We start from the raw sequence: 20075 nt of genomic DNA, 5'->3' as shown, positions 1-20075 counted from the left end.
ACAAAGATATTATTATCCCATTTGCCAAGTCTGATTGCATGGACGTTGTGTAGATAATGCCATAGAAGGTCAGAGATTTGGATTATTTCAGGAACCTTATATCTTGGTGTCATACCTGTGCTCACTAGGACATTCACTGCCCATTAGGACTCAGTTTTATCATTCTCTTTGCAACATGAGCAAACTGGGTGAGCATTAATAATACTTTACTTTGGCAGCAGGTGTTCCTATATTATAAAACAACACAAAAATTAAAGAAGAATTTTAATTTGCTATGTTTTATTAAATTTTTCAGTGATATATGAACTAAAACTAAAAAATCAGGCCATGGGTTACAAAAAGAACAGACTTAACAAATCATGACTCTGTAATGCAAACTGCAATAATATAAGTAAAAAGTTCTTGAAAATGTTTTTGAACATTTCAGTTTTGAAGTGCTCCTAGGATAGAGCTATTTTGTATGAAATTGATGGCACAGTCCACAGTGGAAGAATCTGCCAACACAGCAGGCTTACATTGCCATCATGGTTATGTTAAGTAGGAGCTGATTTTTCAAACAGCTTTCACCTTTGATAAGTCAATAGTTCACTCAAGTCTTCTAGACATCATAAGCTGTTCTATTATCATCTTTTTAAAAGGGAGTTGAGGATATTTGTCCACTTGGTAGGTCCAGCAAGCAAATAGTTGTGATGCTTCAAAATGAATAATGAAACGTTGTTGTTGTTGTTGTTAAGAAACAGGTAATCTATACACAGTCTTTGAATTCTGCCTTGTCACCAAAACCATTTATGTGCTCAAATCTTCCCATGTGTGTAAATCAACAAAGCCTTTGTTCATGCTATTCATTACAAAGCCACGTATCCTGTCTCTTAAACAAATTTGATGCTAATGTAATTCCAGAACTAAACATGTTTTGTCCCGAAATTAGATTTATGCAAATTCAGGGAAGCTATCATTTAATTGATGGAAGAAGTGGTGACAGCATTAGTCAGTGGAAGATTTGGGTAGATTTATTCTGTGATGCAGCATTTTCTCAGGAACTTATTGGCCATAGAAGATCCCACACTGAATGCAGCTATGGACTTTTTGCTTGGAGAGGTGCTTGCTATGGAGGACATGCTATGGAATTTTGCAGTTATGGTTCATGGCGCAGCTGGTGGTTACCCTGTTTCTGTGTAATCCATCTCTGAAATGTTAAATGACATACACGTATATAAGCAGTCATCTCTCATAGAGTTTGTGAACAGTATTCAACACAAATAGTAGCTGATATGGTAAAATATTTCATAATATTTGAAGGTCTTTAAGGGTAAACTCCATTCCTTCCTAAATCCAGCACTTTAACTTAGTGAAGGTAACCACTGTCTCAGACGAAATGTATCTCTCTCTCTTTCTCTCCCTTCTCTTTCTTGGCATTGTTGGGGTTATCAGCCCAGAAAACTCTGTGATAGATTGACAGCAATGTCTGGAAAGACCCAGGAATGACTGTAAATCACATTCATCTTTCAAGGCGCTCTAGCTAGAGATGACGGCTATCTTTAATGTTTCCAGGAAGAACATAAAGGCAAAAAATGGAGTGGAGAACTGGCCAAATTCTTTTAATATCATCTCTGTACCATGAATAAATGATCTAGGAAAAAAGTGAAGAAGACACTAACAAAGTTAATCAAAAAGACTAAAAAAAAACTTTCTGAGAGACTATATCCAGTCCTCAAAGTTGCCCGTTATTTTATAGCCTTTTTGAAATGGTTGTAGTTATTTGCACTGCAGAGGGCTAAAAATTTGACTGATCCTAGACTATCCAGTTACTGCTGATCAAAGAAGCCATGTCTGTCCATCTGTTCCAAATGCTGATTTATTTCAGTCTCATCTCTCCCTGTTTTCAGTGAAAGGCACTGCAAAATATAGCCCTTCCAGGAGTTTTCCTCCATCTGCTCCCTGTAGGTGCTTGCTGGAAACTGAGCAATCATATAAGTGATGGGGAGGCAGTATGTAGGCTTTTATGCTTGTTAAATATATGTTGAAGTATTTTGCAGGAAGAAAAGAATTGTATAGCTGTAAAACTCAAGGGTATTCAATCATCTTTGAGTAAAGTATTTAACAGAATATTCTGTAAAACGCAGAATGCATATTTAGCAAAATTTAGGTCAGAAAAATATCTATTAAACTCAGGGTTTCTTTAGCACTGCCTGCTCTATTTTGAGCTTGATAAGATCGTGGAGGCAAAGCAAAAGTTGGTGTGGTGTGTGGGCCTCTGGAAGGTAAGCTGGATGGATCCTGCTGGGTGGATCCTGGCTGGATCGGGTGGATCCTGATCCCAGGCTGACTGGGATCAGAACCTGAATGTGGTCCCTTGTTCTGGCAGCTCATCTGTTTCTTGGGCAAGGGAAAAGGGCTGTCCCCAGTTTGTAGCCTGACTCCAGTCAAAGAACTAGTTTGTTAGACTGGTGTGACAGGTGGGATATTGATTGTCTATTCCTTTCTTAATGCTTTAGTTGTTATAAACCTAAAGGAGATACACACAAGCGGAAGTCTGTGGGAGAAGCAACAAATGCTGCAGATTATAGCCCAGAAGAATTAAAATTGATGCCTTTTTCCATTTGTGAAATGCCTGAACTCTGCAGTGTCATCTGGCATTGGACCATGCCTCTGCTTTAGGTCCTACTAAGGCATCTGTTGCCATTTGCATGCATCTTAGATGACCAAGGTTCAAGGAGGACATCTAAACAGATTACAGACCACATTGAAATTCATGCAGGGTATCAGCTAATAGAAGATGGTAGGAGAGCTGCGGTAGCGGTGGTGGTACGTTGTTGTTTTTTAATCAGCAATTACGTGGAACGAAGCTGGCAAATTCTGATTGTCAAATGCTTAAAAGACTGAGGCTGAAAAGCAAAGGGAGACAAATTACTTCAGGAAGAGAGGGACCTTTGCTTACACTGTGTTGGGAACCCTGTAACAAAAAAAAAAAAAAAAAAAAATTGAGAAAACTGAAACATTCAGAAGTGCATCATCTTTTATTAAAATTTTGTTGAGAAAATTTTCTCATCTGTGGGAGGGAACAAACCTAGTGAGAGATCCAGTCTCTTTACAATAACCAATAGCACTGTAGTCAAATCCACAGGGATAAATGTTCACCTGAGCCCCTTCACTTTTCAGTGGCAGGGATACAGTGGGATGAGTAGCAGTTCTCAAGGCCCCACCTGGAGTGCCGCATCCAGGTTTGGGGTTCACAGCACAAGAAGGATGTGGATCTAAAGTAGGTCCAGAGGAGGGCCACAAGGATGATCAGAGGGCTGGAGCACCTCTCCTATGAAGAAAGGCTGAGAGAACTGGGGCTGTTCAGCCCGAAGAAGAGAAGGCTCAGGGGAGCTTTTCAGGTCTCCCCTGAGCCTCCTCTTCTCCAGACTAAACAATCCCAGTTCCCTCAGCCACTCCTCACAAAACTTGTGCTCCAGGCCCTTCATCAGCTTTGTAGCCCTTCTCTGGATGCATTCCAGGGCCTCGATTTCCTTCTTGTAGTGAGGGGCCCAAAGCTGTAGGTGTGGCCTCACCAGAACAGAATACAGGGGGATGATCACCTACCTGGTCCTGCTGGCTACACTGTTCCTGATACATGACAGGATGCCGTTGGCCTTCTTGGCCACCTAGGCACACTGCTGGCTCATGTACATCAGTCAGCACCTCCAGGTCCTTTTATTCTGCAGAGCTTTCCAGCCACTCTGGCCCAAGCCTGTAGCATTGCATGGGTTCCTCATGTGGAAAAGGGGAACATCCATATTGTACAGAACTGGGCATATAATCATCAGAGTAGCACTGACCTTCAGCATGTGTGCTGATGAGTCTCATTAGCTTCTTTTTGCTCATGCTTCTTTCTAACCCTGTTTTGTTCTTAGAAAGGTTGGCTCTCCAGATCAAAATTACAGTAATCTGGATGTGATTTTTCTTTGTTTTCTAAGAAGACACATGTCAGCCATACACTGGAATTGGCTCAAATAGTGGAAAAACACGCGGATCAATGTTTATTTCCTTGAGTTACTTTTGAGTTGGTATCAATTCTTGAATCATCTGGAAAAAGATTTATTACAATTACTGTAAATGTCAAGTGAAGTTTTGAGCTATTTGTAAAGTCTAAGTTGGAAGAACAGTGCTAGCAAACAAAAATTATATTACTTCTGTCTTGTTGCATAATTTTTTTTCAGGAGAAATTGTAACACTTTTTTGGTTTAAGGCTAGTGTCGTTGCTGTTCATTCTTTTCCCATAGGCAAATAGGATTATTTGTTGGATGGTAGGTAGATCATGTTTCCTTCATAAATGTAAATGATGTATAACTTAAATGCTTGGCTACTAAGATTCTTTTATTGGAGGAAAAATATCATAAAATAATAGGATAATTCAAGCTGGAATCCAGGATCTCAGGATGTCTCTAGTCTCCTTTTCAGAACATAGTTAACTCTGAGATGAAACCAGATGACTCAGAGCTTTATCTTTTTGGGTATCAAAAAACTCCAGGGCTAGAGATTGCACAGCCTCTCCGGTCAGCCTCTTCCACTGCCTGATGGTCCTCAGAAACAATTTCTCCTATATCCAGTCTTAATCTCTGATTTTAATATGTGCCCATTGTCTCCTGTCCTGTCATTTGCTGCTGTGAAGAACTTGGCTCTATCTTCTTGCTAACCTCCCTATAGGTACTGCAGCATCACTGTTAGGTACCTCCAAAACCACCCTTTCTCCAGGGTCCAGGTCCCTCAGCCTCCCCTCACAGGACAAGTGCCCCAGTTCCCAGCCAGCCTGGAGCTCTCTGCTTCAGTTACACAGAATCACAGAATGGCTGAGGTTTAAAGGGCCCTCTAGAGCCCATCTGGTCTAATCCCCTGCTCAAGCAAGGCCACCCAGAGCAGGTTGCCCAGGATCATGTGCAGGTGGCTTTTGAAGATCTTCATAGAAGGAAGACTCCATAGTGTCTCTGAGTAACTTGTGCCACTGCTCAGTCACCTGCAAGGTAAAGAAGTGCTTCCTGATGTTCAGATGGAACCTCCCGTGTTCCAGTTTGTGCCCATTGCCTCTTCCTGGCACTTGGTACCATTGAAAAGAGCCTGGCTCCATCTTCTTTGCACCCTCCCTTCAGGTATTTATATACATTAAAGAGATCCTCCCTGAGTCTTCTATTCTCCAAGCTGAACAGCCCCATCTCTCACAAACTCTCTGCACAGGAGAGGTGATTCAGTCCTTTGATCACCTTGGTGGTCCTACATTGGACCCTCTCCAGTAAGTCCATGTCTCTCTTGTGCTGGGACAGCCAGAACTAGCTAGAGGACTCCAGTTGCAGCATCACCAATGCTGAGTAGAGTAGAAGGATCACCTCTCTTGACTTGCTGGCGATACTTTGCCTAATGCAGTGAAGGATATCATTAGCCTTGTTGATAGCAAAGGCATATTGCTGTCCAACTTGGTGTTCACCAGGAATCCTAGTTTTTTGTTTGTTTGTTTGGTTGTTTTGTTTTGTTTTCTGTTTATTGATGCCTTTCTTCTACTGAATGCAATATTCTCAAGGTGGTCTGACAAGTGCTGAGTAAAGGGACACAGCTATTTCCTTTGATCTACTGGCCATACTCCTGTTCATAAAGCCTTAGATGCTGCTGGGACCTCTGCTGCTGGTGCACATGGCCAGCTCTTGCTCAACTTGCTGTCTACTAAGACTGTTTTCCTACTGAATAAGGTGTATACTCTTTGGAAGATTTTTTACTTAAAAATACATTGCTCTGGAGGCAAGATTAAAGCATTTTGTTGTTTTTTGTTTAGTTGTTTTGGAAATAAGTTTAATCATAATGTAATCAACTCATTAGATGAAAGAGCTTGCATTTATTCAAAATGCTTTGAGAAAAAAACATTAAAGAAGGGTTTAAAACAATTGTAATTATATTTTACTTTGATAAGTTTTGCACAAATGTAATTGTAAAAGACAAAACATCTTCATGAATAAGAAGTTACACCTCATAGATATATTATGGCATATGAAACCTAAAATAATGAGAGATTTCTTATTTTGTCAAACTACTGTATAGGTAAAATATACAGCAAATCTAATCCAGAACATAGAAAGCTATTAAACCATTATAATTGGCTTATTCTAAATTTGAACTGTTTGTTTGTTTGTTTTAATTTTGGGTGTGGATATAACATGTTGCATGAAAAGTAGTGAGAATATGATTTTATATTATAAGCTCTCCCAGCAACAGTTTCATTTAAGAGCAGCAACATAACACCAGGAGAAAGACAACATGTTCCTTATGTTCTGCATAGATAAAATCTGACTCAATTTTTATCCTTAATGTTTTGCAACTCAAGATCTCAAATAAAGTGGGAATTTTTGTGAGGATTTTTGTTTGTTTGTTTAAAAAAACCTGCAGGGATAATTTTAAGACTGCAGCATCAAAATGTTTTGCTAAGTCATTTCAGTTTTCTAAAATGTGCTTTTAAAAAGCCAGAAAGCCCTCAAAAATACCTTTTACTGGTATTTTTCATTTGACAGTTTCTAAATAGAATTATTTTCTTCAAAGATACATTTTGACAATTCTTAAAATTCTATTTGTTTTTCAGTTCAAGCAAATTTTTCACTATTTTGTTGAAAGTAATTAAAACATTGAAAACTGACTTCAGTTTTGAGATTTGGGGTTGACCATCTTGATAATGGCTGTCAGCATGTCAACTTCCACTACAGCCTATGGAGCTCTGACCAGTGCAGGTGAGGGGCATTCAGCTCTCCCCAAGTAAAAACTCGCTTTTAGTCACCTGAATCATTTTCTTGGCTCCAATGACTGAATAATGGTGGGATTCAGGTACACAAACATAGGCATGGGCTATAATTTGAAATGCTTTAGGGTTTTTAAAAAGGTGCAGAGGCCTGGCAGACATGGCACAGGACTCAGAGAAGACCTTGTACTGCAAGGTCAAACAAGGTACTCTACAGTACCCCAAATCACACTAAACATGTATGTGTAGGCAACCAAATCTCACAGCACATTTCTGTCAACTATAATGACAGATCAGATATGTTAGCTCATGTGTAGATTTCTACAAACACTGCAAATTGGTAAGTTTCTGTGTCTGAATTACTTATAAAATGTCTTATTGTACCAAACTAAACTGTATGTGGAAATATGTTTTAAAAAAACAATAATCATTTGCTCACGTAGCACTAGCTGAATTGTAACAGACTTCACTGGAGAGTTGGGGAAAAAACTGAGGGATTTAAATGCAGGAAGGTAATATGAGTTTATAATATCCCAGATTATATGTAGAAGACAGTCAGATTCAGAGTGTTTTCTATGTAGTAAAACTCATAAAGGCTAAATTTTTGTTAATTATCTAATAAATTACATACAAAACAATTCTCTAAATTCAGTAATTACAAAGTAATCATAGAATGGTTTGGGTTGGCAGGGACCTTTAAAGATCATCTACTTCAATCCCGCCTGCCATGAGCAGGAACATCTTTCTCTAGACCAGGTTGCTCAAACCCCCTTCTACTCAACTTTGATTGCTTTTAGGGATGGGGCATCCACAGCTTCTCTGGCAATCTGTTCCAGTGCCTCACCACCCTCATGAAAATTTTCTTTCTTATATCTAATCTAAATCTGCCCTCTTTCAGTTTAAAACCATTAAACCTTTTCCTGTCATTAGGGACTCTGGTAAAAAGTCTTCCTCCATCTTTCCTAAGGACCCACTCTATGTATTGAAAGACCACAATAAGGTCTCCCTGGAACCTTGTCTTCTCCAGGCTGAACAATCCTAACTTTCTCAGCCTTTCTTCCCAGGAAAGGTCTTCCAGCTCTCACATCACTTTTGTGGCCCTCCTCTAGAGCCTCTTGAACAGGCCTATATCTTTTTTATACTAAGGACCCCAGAATTGGATGAATAATAAATTTAATGGATAAACTTATTTATACATTAAATAATGTGTCTACTAATTCATTGATTTTTATCACTTTTCTTACTTGCATGGTGTCAGTTAGGTCTTTAGCACCATTTGAAAGTCAATCAGGTTTTCATAAATCACCTATCTGGAAGTCCAAATACTCCAGTGCACTGATGGGATTAAAAATGTGGTTTTAAATCCAAACTTATGCTTGTGCTTGTTTATAAAACTCAAATTGAGTAACGTTTGAACACTGGAAAGCCATGGAGTTGTTGGGGTGTACCTCTACCTCCTGTTATAGATCAGAAGAACCTAATTTTAGGCTTTTAGATTAGCATTTGACTTACCATCTTCATTCATCGGAAATAGAAGTTGTTTTCTAACTGTAAAAAACAAAACAAAACAAAACAAAACTGTTGTGTTTTGGTGTTTGTTTTTTTGTTTGTTTGTTTGTCTTGTTTTATTTTGTTTTCAAAAGCTTTTTGCCATTTTACATTGCAATGAAATGAAGACTTTACTAAGCATTTCATGATAACTGAGAAAAGGTCACCAAGAATGTTATTACTCATAATCTATGACATTTGCTGAGAATTCTGGAAACAGCCAAAATTCCTGTTCCACGTGTTTTGGAACATGATCCTATGTCTTCCCCCCAAGGTGAACATTAAATCTTTACTTCACTCATATAAGGAGCTGAAAATAACGTAAAGGAAAGCTGTAATAATACATCCCTAAGACACTAAATTAGACTGGGGGAAATTGTGTCCAGACAGTTGTACTGTTTAGTTGCTTATACGAAGTTAAGAAGCTCCGGCTGGAGAGACTGGACAAATAATACCATGTAGCATCCAAAAGCCCAGTTAGTATGGAATTCAGCTAGCTTTTTAATACTGACATTCAAATGCTTGGTTTGAATCCCACAGAACCGGTATTTGCCTCTGGCCAGCTTGCCTCACCTCTTGGAACTGAGATGGTGCCTACCTCCTGCCTCCTTGAGTGCAGTCCTGTGCAGGAGTCATGTTCCTTTCTGACAGACCTTTCCTCATGTTACAGAAGTCAGCTCTTTCACAGGAAAATTTTCTTTATTGATGAACTGCCCTTGCCTGAGAAAATGTTCCAGATGACTCTTTCCTACGGCACATTTGATACTCTGAGAATATTTGACTCATTGAAAAAAAATTCTGTTGTTCCTTGAGCGAGTTTTCCAAAAAATGGCTTCCTCTTACCTTATGTAGAATAGTTTTGTGGTTTTGTTTATTTGTTTGTTTGCCTGTTTTCAAAATGCGTCCTACTGGAATTAGGCAATTAACTTCTAACTTGGGAAGTTGAGCATGGCACAGAGTTCCCTGGAAAAAACTCCCATGAATCCCATACTACCTTGCATACGATAGGTGTTGATTGAAAATGTTTTTTAGAAGCAAGACCATGAACCTTCTTAAACTGTTTTTCCTTTTTTTTGTGTCACAGATAGGAAATGGCATTTGAAACCTAAAGCTTATGGCTGATGAGTTTAATTTAAATGAGCCGGTGTTTGAAATAGATAACACTTTCATTTTAGTAAATTAATGGTGTGGCAAAAGGAAACTCAAAGATGATTCTACCTATAATAAAAAATGATGCTGTCTAGAATTCTAATATTTCATCATGTGATTACATTACCTAATCTTATTCACTTTATTACATGAAACATAGCAAAATGCTTCCTCTGTGCATTAACATAAATGTAATTTCAGACTTTATACAAATCTTTGTACAAACATCCCAAATAGCTCTGGAATCGCATTGATACACTGTAATAAATTTGCAACTGTCACAGTCTAAGGATAGAAGCAGAGCAAGGTGTTCAGGAGAGGAATATCCTTTCTCTGACAAACAGATATAATTGGAAAAAATGAACTAGCACTGCTTGTGTTCACCAAAATCTTTTTCATTTTCCTAAGTATAATGAATGTATAAAAATGCAGAATAAACAATTCCAGTATGTATATTTGGCATAGACAAAGTGTCCCATATACTCTGTGCTTTCCAGTTTCTTCGGCTCACCAGGCAGAACAACTGCAAACATAGACTAGCAGACTTTATTGGAAATGTAAGGCTCTCAAAATACAGTGTCCACTATTAATAAGCATTTATGAGCTAGTCCTAACATAGACTTCCCTTTGTTATTCCCTATCCAAAATGAAAAGTACTTCAGCATTGACAACCTCAGAACTGATCATTTAGAACTGCCAGTTACTGGCAAATGCTTGTACTCGTCCATTAAACCCTGCTGTAGGATGGAAGTTAGCACTTCCAGGCACTACTACGGATTTTTTAAGAAAAGATAATGCAATTCAGAATTTGAATTAACCACTGTTTTATTCTAATTGATATTTAACTTTAGGTAATTAGATCTTTTTGATAATCAACTTTAATACACTTCGTCCCTCTTATGCCTGTGAATCACACCATGAAGTATGGGGAGCTCTGAACTCTGGCAGCATTATCTTTCCATGTCTCTACCACATGTTTGTCCCCTGGAGTGGGAATTGCTCTCTGAGACCTCACCCAGTGGGCTGCAGCAGTGGCTAGGTGGGTGCTCAGTTCAGCTCACAAGACACGTGCACTGTGAGTATCAGACCCTCAGCACCACCTGTTTCACTCCGAGCACTGCATCGCTGCACTGCAAGAGTTGCTGGTCCAGGCAGAGCTCTCAAGTCCCTGCTCTCCTTTCCGACCATTGTTGTGTCCAGAGCAGGAGAGCAGTAGCCAGCTGGAGTCTCAAATCCATGCTGCTCCAGAGAACCCAGACGCTTTTCACCAGCAGAGCATCTGTCCCTTCTACTTGTTTATTTGTAGAAGTGGTGCTGACACCAAGTAACAGGCAGACTAAATATTTTATTTTAAATGGGTTTAGAGTTGCTATTTTTGACAGATTTAATAACAGAACCCTTCCTAATTAAAACAAGTGAAATAAAAAGTGTTGGCATTTGCATATGAACATCTGCAGTAACGTTGTTCTTTATAGTTATTGTACACTGTGGGACAGTATGTTTGGCCAGCGCTGATTCTCAGATTAAAAATTATGGAAAGTATTTAGCTTGATGGATGTTTTTTCTTTCCTGAGGACTGGAAAGCACTTTTAAATATCAAGAGCAGTAAAATTTGTTCTTCCCTTCATATATCCATTTTCAGAGGGTGTTTTAAACTATTTTGGCAGATTCATGAAAAAATTGACATTATAAACCACCACAACTGAAAACGTAAATAGCAATTTATAAAACATTGATTAGAATTGCTTTTCTGTTTCCTACACACCAGCTGAAGCTGAAAGTTTTGATAAATGCTGACTAAATGCTAGGTGGTTTTATTTAGTGTTTTAAATATACCCAGGATATATGCTGGCTAATTTCCTTTATTCAGTAAGTTCACATATATATTATATATTTTATTAATTATGTATTCTCATTTCCTTAATGAAAAATAATAGAAATACAGATTTTAAGATCTATTTTTTTGTTGTTGTTATTTATGTATCTTTCTGTTCCAAATATGCATAGTACTAAGCAATATCTGGAATTCCTATTAACAAAGTTTAGCAACTTCTAAATAACCCAGCTTAGTGGAAATCATGGGACAAAATATCATGAAAACTTTTCACAGTACCATATTGTATAAATCTAAGAGCTACTTTTGACTCAGTACACAATTCTTTTGTTTTGTGTTTTTTTTTTTTTTCTTTTTTTTTTTTTTTTTCTGGAAAAGGTATGGTCAAAGGGCAAGATACTGCTTTTTGCCTCTTGGAAAAGACAAAATAAAGATGAGGGAAATAGTCAAAGTTTTCTTTTCATCTCTTCAGTCGATCTTAGCAGAACTCTTGCTATCTGATCATCAAAGCTGCAGCTTCTTAAAAGATTTGGCAGAGGGTCATGCAAGACAGAAGAAAATTCTAAATAGCTCTGACAAAGAGCAGCTCAAAGTTGCTGGTAAATTGAAGGTAGCATTATCTTTCCCTTATGTATGGTTGGGCAAAGAATTGTATTTGATACCTGAGCACTGAAAAGCTTTGCTTTCACTATGTGACAGTTTGAGAAATGAGGTCCCATCATAGACCAGAATTTGTTTTCAGTGGTACCTTTTGTCCTGCTGATTTTGACGTGAAGAATCTGGAGGCTCGGATTGGAAGCAGTTCTTGTTTCCAGCATTCTTTGTTTTATGAGCTTATATATATCTCTTAGCTTGTCTTCATTTTCCCATGCACAAATTCTGTTTTGTTCAGTATTCAGCTCAGTACAGACAAATAATGGAGACAAAAAGCTTGCTGTGTTTCCTGAAGATGTGGCTGCATAGAGTCAGTGGCACTTCTGACATAGCTCTGGAGGGGATGTGCTGTGAGCAGAGAGTTCCTGGTGTAGTGGGTAGGATATACAAAACAATGGAAGAGTGTCCCCAGGCAGCCAGGCCTAAGATCACCACGGCATTTTGTGTCCTCCCTCAGCCAAGACTTCTGAGAACATCAGCATCTTCATGTTTTGCATACGGAGCTAATGAAGCATCACAGGCAAGCCAGTCTTCCAGTCTGAATTGCATTTGTCATGGCCCATAGTGTTACTGAATAAATAGAAAATGTGCACTTGCATGGGCAGTTTACAGATATTGTCAGGGAGGCCTTTTACCAGTAATGCTGGTGGCAGCACCGCTATTTTGGAATAAAAATAAAACTAAGTGATGTGCCCCTTCCTCCCCCTGAAATAAAGCCAGAAAGTCTTAGGTTTACATCAGCACTGAACATCAGCTATAGTACATTGCCAAGCATGTGTGTTCCTTTCCTCCCCCATTCTGGCTGTCTCCCACAGCTCTTCCTCTAGAGCCCACCTTTGTGTTTCTGAGTCCATCTGCTGCTCTGGCATGTGGTGCTCTTTCAAGGACTGCTAAGTAATGGGGTGGCTCCAGTGGCATTTCAGGGGGCAGCAGGGAGCAGCAGGCAGCAGGCAGCAGGCTCTTTGGGTGGCCAGACTGCAACCCCCAGTATGACAGACATTCAGCACCTCAAACCGCATGGTCTAAGTTATGATGTTTCCCAACACTTTCTTTTAAGTGGAGTTCCCAAATTTCTTGATTCTGATAGGAGAATGTCTTCATTTCTTGCTAGTTTAGGATTTAGAGAATCACTGATGTATCTGAATGCAGTAATGAATTTGGAGACCAATGACTGCATTGCAGATCCCAGGAATAGAAGACTATTTGTTTTCCCCACAAACAAATCTGAGCTCATCCCATTCACAAAGAACTTGCAGTTCATAAGCTCAGGACAGTGTTGGTGGAAGGCAAAGGGAGAAGAGCTATGGACCGGTCTACCACAGCAAGGATAATATCTGCAGAGAGCTGAGTACAAAACGACATTGTAAGGAAGTCTGCAGAGTCCTGAGTATCTTCAGTGCCAGGCTGAGCTTACAAAAACTCCTTCGGGAGGTAACTTGTTAACACAGTTACACCCAGTGTGCAACGTGATGGCTCCTGCTCCTGATATCCCACAAAGCTACATATCACAGCATATCACAGGTTGTCCCCACCACTTGTTTCCCAAGTGGAAACAAGCCAAGCCTGCCTGGAGGCAACAGGAAAAGCCATTTGTTTTGTCACTCTTGGGTGATGCCACCCATGAAGTAGCCCAAAGTGTAGGAATGGAAATATCTACTGCGGAAAGATTCTGTCAGCGGATCCCACAAGAGAATTTAGGTCCTACTGCACTGTGGATGGATTACTCACTACACTGGGGTTTGAGTGTTTTGCTTTCCTTAACTGAACATTTTGTATTTATCTTGGACTCCTAGAAGAGATGTTTAGGAAGTCTTACACTATCCTCAATATTTTGGAGCATGGATGAAGGTAGCCCTGGTGTTTTAACTTTAGGTTATTATCTGCACAGCTCTGCTCACCTACATATGCACACCTCTGATTTTATTTTCTAGGGAAAGCATGCTGGCCTCAACTCACCTTATTTTGGACAATGTAGGTGTGGATGGATGTACACAGTGAAGCAAAGCACTCTGCTTCCTGTGATTATCCTGTCAGCAGTTCCTTCTTTAGCAGCAGCTGTGCAGTGCACTGCACACCAGCTTAATGTACACAGGGTCTGGGAAGCTTTTATTTAGGTGAACACGTGAAGTCTATCATCTCATAGCAAAGAAGCCCAGTGAATGCTCCGTGAGCATGCTGTGAAATTCACGGGCATATCAGAAAAAATTCTGGACTGACATGTCCCAGAGAGAGCAGAGAATATGTAGGACTGCCTTCAGTGCAGGTCAGGACATGCCTGTTGGACTGTCCAAAGTCAAAGATGCCCCATTTTCTACTGCAGAGGAAAATGCAGCGTCATAGCCCTTCTCAACCAGAAACAGCATTCTTGCACGACAGAGTTGGAGGTTGACCTGTGTGCTGTGAGGGACTGTCTGCAGCCAGTGACAAAAACCTGCTCAAGCTTCTGTCTTCAGGTTTTCCTTCAGTAAAGTCCAGAGCCAGGGACTTTAGGTCATCACTAGTGGTGGTAACCATAGTACTGACTTTTCTGGATCTACCTAATAATTTTTACTTCTTGGTATGCAATTGGCATGGACAGTATTTTTTTGCAGACATTGTTTATATTTATTCTTCAGAGTAAGCTTGCATCCTGAAGAGTATGGTCTAGGCTGCAAAATAGGTGTTAATATAACTGAATAGGTGCCCAGGGCAAACAGTCGTTCAGTGCATCAAACTAGACTTAGAAGTGAAATATGAGGGCATTTCCTCTGAAAAGTGGAGAAAGAAGTTGCATTTCTTAATGTCTGGCAGTGAGAAGAGTCAGTCCTTTCTTGGCTTTCTCCTCACAGCCCTTTAGTAAGCAGGAGGCAGAGATGTCCTGCCAACAGTGCCATGAATGATGTGATGATGCAGCTCTCAGCGACGTGCACTGCAAAGTAAAGGACAAACTGCACTGGCCTAAATATTGCAAAGGACTTCACATTGGTGTCATCTGATACAAGTCAAGTTAAACTAAATCCTCAGCTTCTTCTCTGAATCCCCAAGACAGTGGCGAAGTGCTAGAAATGGAGTGAACTCTAACCCAGAGAAACTCGGTTTATAACTCCAAAAACATTTATTGAATATTTTGCTCTGTTCCAGTAACATGGGTCAAAAATACATCTGAGTGCTAATTATGCTGCTTAATGCAACCATTTCAAATATCTATTTCTGTCCATTTTTATTGGTCTCACATTTTCTTATTCTATTAGCAGCCCATTTTCTGCTCCTTTCCCTCCTATTTGACATTTCAGAACGAATAACGAAGCAGTTTTTCAAGTGCATATGCATTTCCTCAAGGAAATCAGGGCTTGAGCACACACGCTGATCTTTGCATGCATGCTGATGAAGCATGCATAAAAATCTGCCTGCTTTTGCTTGCATACATGCCAAAGCCTGACCTTATACGCTTTGAACTCTGGCTCCAAAACGTAGATGCATAATTCAAGAGGACTGAAGCAGAATAGTGTTGAGCATAACTTCTGGGTATATGGTTCCCATGGCAAACTATGCAGCCTTCAATTACATTTCTAAACTACCTGTGCACTGGGAGACTTGAGCTCTGCAGAATGAGGACAAGGAAAATCATTGCACCCAGCAGCCAGAGCAGCATCTGCCGGTCAGCAGGGAAGCACTGAGGGCTGTGCTCTTTCTGGAAAACAGTCCCTTCTTCTCGTTTCACATGAGAGCATTAGCCTCCACATGTGTCAAAGAAAAACCTGCATAAAAGTCTGTCAGCTTCAGGTACTGACAGGTGAGGTGGTAGCAAGGCATATATTTTGGGAATAAGCAGGCTTAAATATTGCTTAGGTCTAATTAAGTCTAATACGCCTCATTCATTTTTGTTTCTGGCTTGGGTGCTGCTAATGCACTCAAGCGATACTGTTATGGTGCCAACCACAGTGTTGAATATAACTGAACTGATTTATTAAGAATAAAAACAAATGTGTAAAGGTAAAGGTGGCAACACTCAGGTCCTTTTGTGTCTCATATTGTAAAGAAAGACAGCCCATCACACCACAGAAGAAAAATATTTACAAGTCCAAATGTGTACCTTACTGCTTACGTGCTTATTAGTTTTTGTTTGTGTGTTTTGTGTTTTTTGTTTTGTTTTGTTTTGCTTTTTCTTTCTACACAGACAGAACCAAGACTGAATGCCTGCAATCAGGTAGTCTGTGACTACTGGTGTGCAGATTTTTCTTTTACTCTGCTGAGTATTTGTCCAGTTTAGAAGTGTCATAGGAAATATTCTTCACATTGGTTTACAGCCTTCAGTAGCTGAAGAAAATGAGACTTTATTGCTGTAGAACAAACTCTACACTGCCACAATTACTTAGCTCTGTGTATGCACTCAGATGTTGATATGCCTCTATTATAGCATGGATCTGCTGGCAGCTCCGGCTACTGGGAGAAGCCTTGCTCCCCTTCAAATTATCAGCTAAATATGACTGCTTCCATGGAGCCAGGAATTCAATCAGTTATCACTGCTGGCTGAAAGATACCACCAAAGTGCTGCTGGAAATGGTGCAGAACTATTTTGGGAGGATAGCTCAGAAAGATTTTTATGTAAATACCCTATCACAGAATTGCATGAAGTAGTCAAATGTGTCTTTTGGAATTCTCGTATCATTCATATGCAGGCATTATTGCTTTTGTAATTCACTCTTCACTGACTCCTCAGAAATGCTGTAAGATGTGTCGAAAACTTGTGCAAAGGACATCCTAAGAGATACAAAGTGCAATCTGTCTACAACCTACAGAACATACTAAAGATTAATTCGGTGCAATGAAAATTTCTTTCATGCAGATGTGTCCTACAGTTCCTACTGCTGAGAAAAAAAAAAAAAATCATAGGTGCTAACAACCTTAGTGCCTCAGGAAATGTTCCCTCAAATTGTTCATTTGGATTTGGTATAGATTATATGGTCTTTGGTACATTATTATAGCTTAATTGTATTTTATTTTACTTACTTGGTTTGCATCATAAATGAAAAGTGTGGAACAAAGAACAAGAGTGATATATTCCACCCTAATTTTGCAACATGTTTAGTGCTAGCTACTAAATTTCTTTTTACTAAGGGAAGAGCTGACTGCTTTCCTATTTTGAATTACATGATTTGTTTGTACACTTAGCTTTCTTCAATCTCTTTTCATAGGTGCAAAAGTACTGATAAAGCACTAGCTGACCGCTAGAAGATAGATAAAATAGAATGATGTATCTTCATTACTATCCTATTCTCTCTGAACTATTTTTTTTTCCCTTGCAGGACGGTTCTATTTACCCTGACCTCTGTAGTTGTGCTTGTCATCACTACTGACTGGATCAGCTGGGACAAGCTGAATCGTGGATTTCTGCCAAGTGATGAGGTCTCAAGAGCATTCTTGGCTTCTTTCATCTTGGTGTTTGACCTTCTTATTGTCATGCAGGTACACTCTTCTAATGTTCCATTCAAGCTGCTGAGGCTGCCTACTCCTCTATTTCCACTAGAGCAAAAGGTGTCTTGCTAATACTACAGGAAGGTAAATAAATGTTTTGTTTGCAATCACTGTTAGTGGAGGCATTTTACAGCATCATTCTTAGTGACTTTCAAAAAACCCGATGGCCTTTTATTATGAAAATACTGTTGATTTTCTTTTCTTTACCAAAATAGAACTTTCCAAATTAGAAGATGTTTTCTGAAAAAAAAAAAAAAAAAAAAAAAAAAAAAAAAAAGACATCAGAAGAAGAAACTGTAGTTAATTGTGTAAAAAAAAGCTTTTTTTTTTTTTTTTTTTTTTTTTTTAGGAAGAGATAATAAAAGAGATACTTCCATATTTCAAGTATTTACACTATTGGGTATACATGCATTATAGCGTTTTCATGGATAAAAATTAATATTGGTTCTTAAGATTCTACTTTCCACTTTCACTTTCACATGAGCGTTACTTTCTTTGATGGCAGGTACTTGTACTGTAGTGTCTTCTGACAGAGCAGGTATCGAGGGCAAAAATTCCCTGTAGTCTGCACAATGTCTACTCCTTTGAATCTAAATCAATCTGGGTCACAATTCTGTGGCTGAAAACTTCTTTCATACGATGCTGTGTCCTACCCCTTGCATTTTCCTGTGCTCTGAACCTTTTGTGAGTAACTCACCCAATGCCTTGTGAGGAATTGGGTCATTTGGGCTGCAGCAAGGAAAAGGAATGTCAAGGGCCTGAGTGAGTTTTGCTATTAGTCCTGGGCATGTTAGACTGTTAAACTGAAGTTTAGCAAAGAATCTGAGAACTGATGGGTCCTTTCTCTCCAGTGTATTATTACTTAACCCTGCCAGGAAAGACCGTTTCTGAGACGCTTAGTTCTCTTTAATGAGATATCTATTGCTTGAGTAATTATCATAGAGGTGACACTGTGGTGGCAGTCAGAATTTATCACCACTGTGCTAGGACATTACAGCTATAGAAAGTCCTACAGTTCAGTTTTATTTCCCAGTGTCCACCATCATTCTGTGCTTGCTGCTGTTCATGGTTAGGGCAGGAAGGGTGGGAAATGGAATTAAGTTTTAGTTTCTATCTTTCTGCTGCTTTCTTTGCTCTTCCTCTGTATTTTACATTTTGTTTGCTCTTTCAAAAAGATTCAAGGGAATGTATAATAAATGATTTTACTTCATAGTGCTGTAATGAAAGCGTGAATGAAAATGCATGATGTATCAAGCCGTAGTGAATTTGATACTGTATGCCATGTAGAGAAACAGACTTGTCTTGATACCAAATAATTATTAAGTCATCCTTCCGACTTTGAAAAATGAAGTTCCACTACTTCGACCTTGGAGTTGCTGAATATAGGGAATTTTATTTAATACAGCCTGTCCTGAGTACTATTTCATATTTTTACAACAACAAAGCGAGAGGTTCTTTTTAATTGCATTTTTTGACTGATGATTGTGGGATGGACTTATTTCTTTATTTAAAGTTATTTATTTGGAACACGCAACCAAGTTGGCATGTTTATTTATAGCGTAGTTCTGCAATAAAGTCAGGTTGAGACAGCAGAGTATTAAATCACAAGTGAAAATGATCAGGATCATGATCCTTTGACAGAAGCATGCTTTAGAATTAAACATTTCCAGAAATTCTTTTTTATAGTGTTGTCTGTTTCCAGATTTTTTTCAGACTTACCAAGCTTTAACAGCAAACCGGTAAAATTAGCTCCTCTTCCTGCACACCCCCCAAAAATATATTCTTGGCATTAAGTGGTACAATTTCTGTTTGAGGCTATGTTAACTAAAATCACAAATGAATTTTCATCTAGTTTTTGAGTACAAACATTTTCTGTCAATTTGAATGGTAGCATTCATACTGTAAATGTGACAGTTTAGCAGCAAGAGAAAACCAATGGAATTTGGAAATCCATTCTCAATGCTGTGAAAAATAATCACATAACTCCAGAGGGGACAGCTTTGCCTGCTTAGTATCGTTAGCATTTAATATTTTTCTAAGCCACCTGTACAGCATAAACAAACAATCAAACAAAAATAAAAATAAAGGACCAGGTTGTCCCTGCCCTGAAGGGCTACCTTTTTTTTTTTTTTCAATTAGACATAAGCTGGGCAGACAAGTGAAGAGAACACAGACAGATGAACCTTGTACAGACAGTTATACATGAGTGATGCTTAAGGGTAAGTGCACTTTTTACCTTTGGTTTCCATCCTGCAACAAACTCTGGCTGCTTCCCAGCCTCACTCTCCTTTTAATGTGGAAAGACTCCTTCAGTCTGAGTGATAAATGGGATGTTCAGGGGACAAGTCAGGGAGACGAGCACAGATGAGATACAGGGAAGGCAGAGACTTGTGACTGAAATGTAAATGTGAAAGTTATGACCAGAAAAATATTAAAGCAACCTTAGAAAATGAATCATAGAGAAGGCTGCAGGACTACAGCAGGACCTCATGGACAACGTGGCTAGCTTTTGACTCAGGCTGTGTTCCCATTTCTTCTGCCAGTCTCGCTGTGACACATCACTTCATAACCACCCTCCTTGGAATAAAGAAAAGGGACCTGGAGTATCTGTTTTAGCTGTCTGCTGTGTGTACATCACTTTATTTTAATCAGTGTGTCCTTACAATCAATGGATAGATTGAA

At 39.1% G+C, this 20075-nt stretch overlaps 1 protein-coding gene across 8 annotated transcripts in view; it reads left to right on the top strand.

Moving 5' to 3' along the window:
• TMEM117 (transmembrane protein 117) overlaps window positions 1-20075 on the top strand; it is a 214606-nt gene that overhangs the window by 153447 nt on the left and 41084 nt on the right. For 6 of the 8 annotated variants that reach the window (XM_082769091.1, XM_082769092.1, XM_082769093.1 and 3 more), the window contains one exon: window positions 17225-17384. In XM_082769091.1, coding sequence (XP_082625217.1) covers window positions 17225-17384 — 160 coding nt within the window. Of the gene's footprint in view, window positions 1-17224; window positions 17478-19532; window positions 19613-20075 lie in introns of those variants that run through there. The other 2 variants (XM_082769096.1, XM_082769095.1) reach the window with 2 other exon arrangements.

This window comes from Aythya marila (assembly GCF_965140915.1).
Source record: "Aythya marila genome assembly, chromosome: 1".
Lineage (NCBI taxonomy): Eukaryota > Metazoa > Chordata > Aves > Anseriformes > Anatidae > Aythya > Aythya marila.
This window is presented reverse-complemented; position numbering and strand designations above follow the sequence as displayed.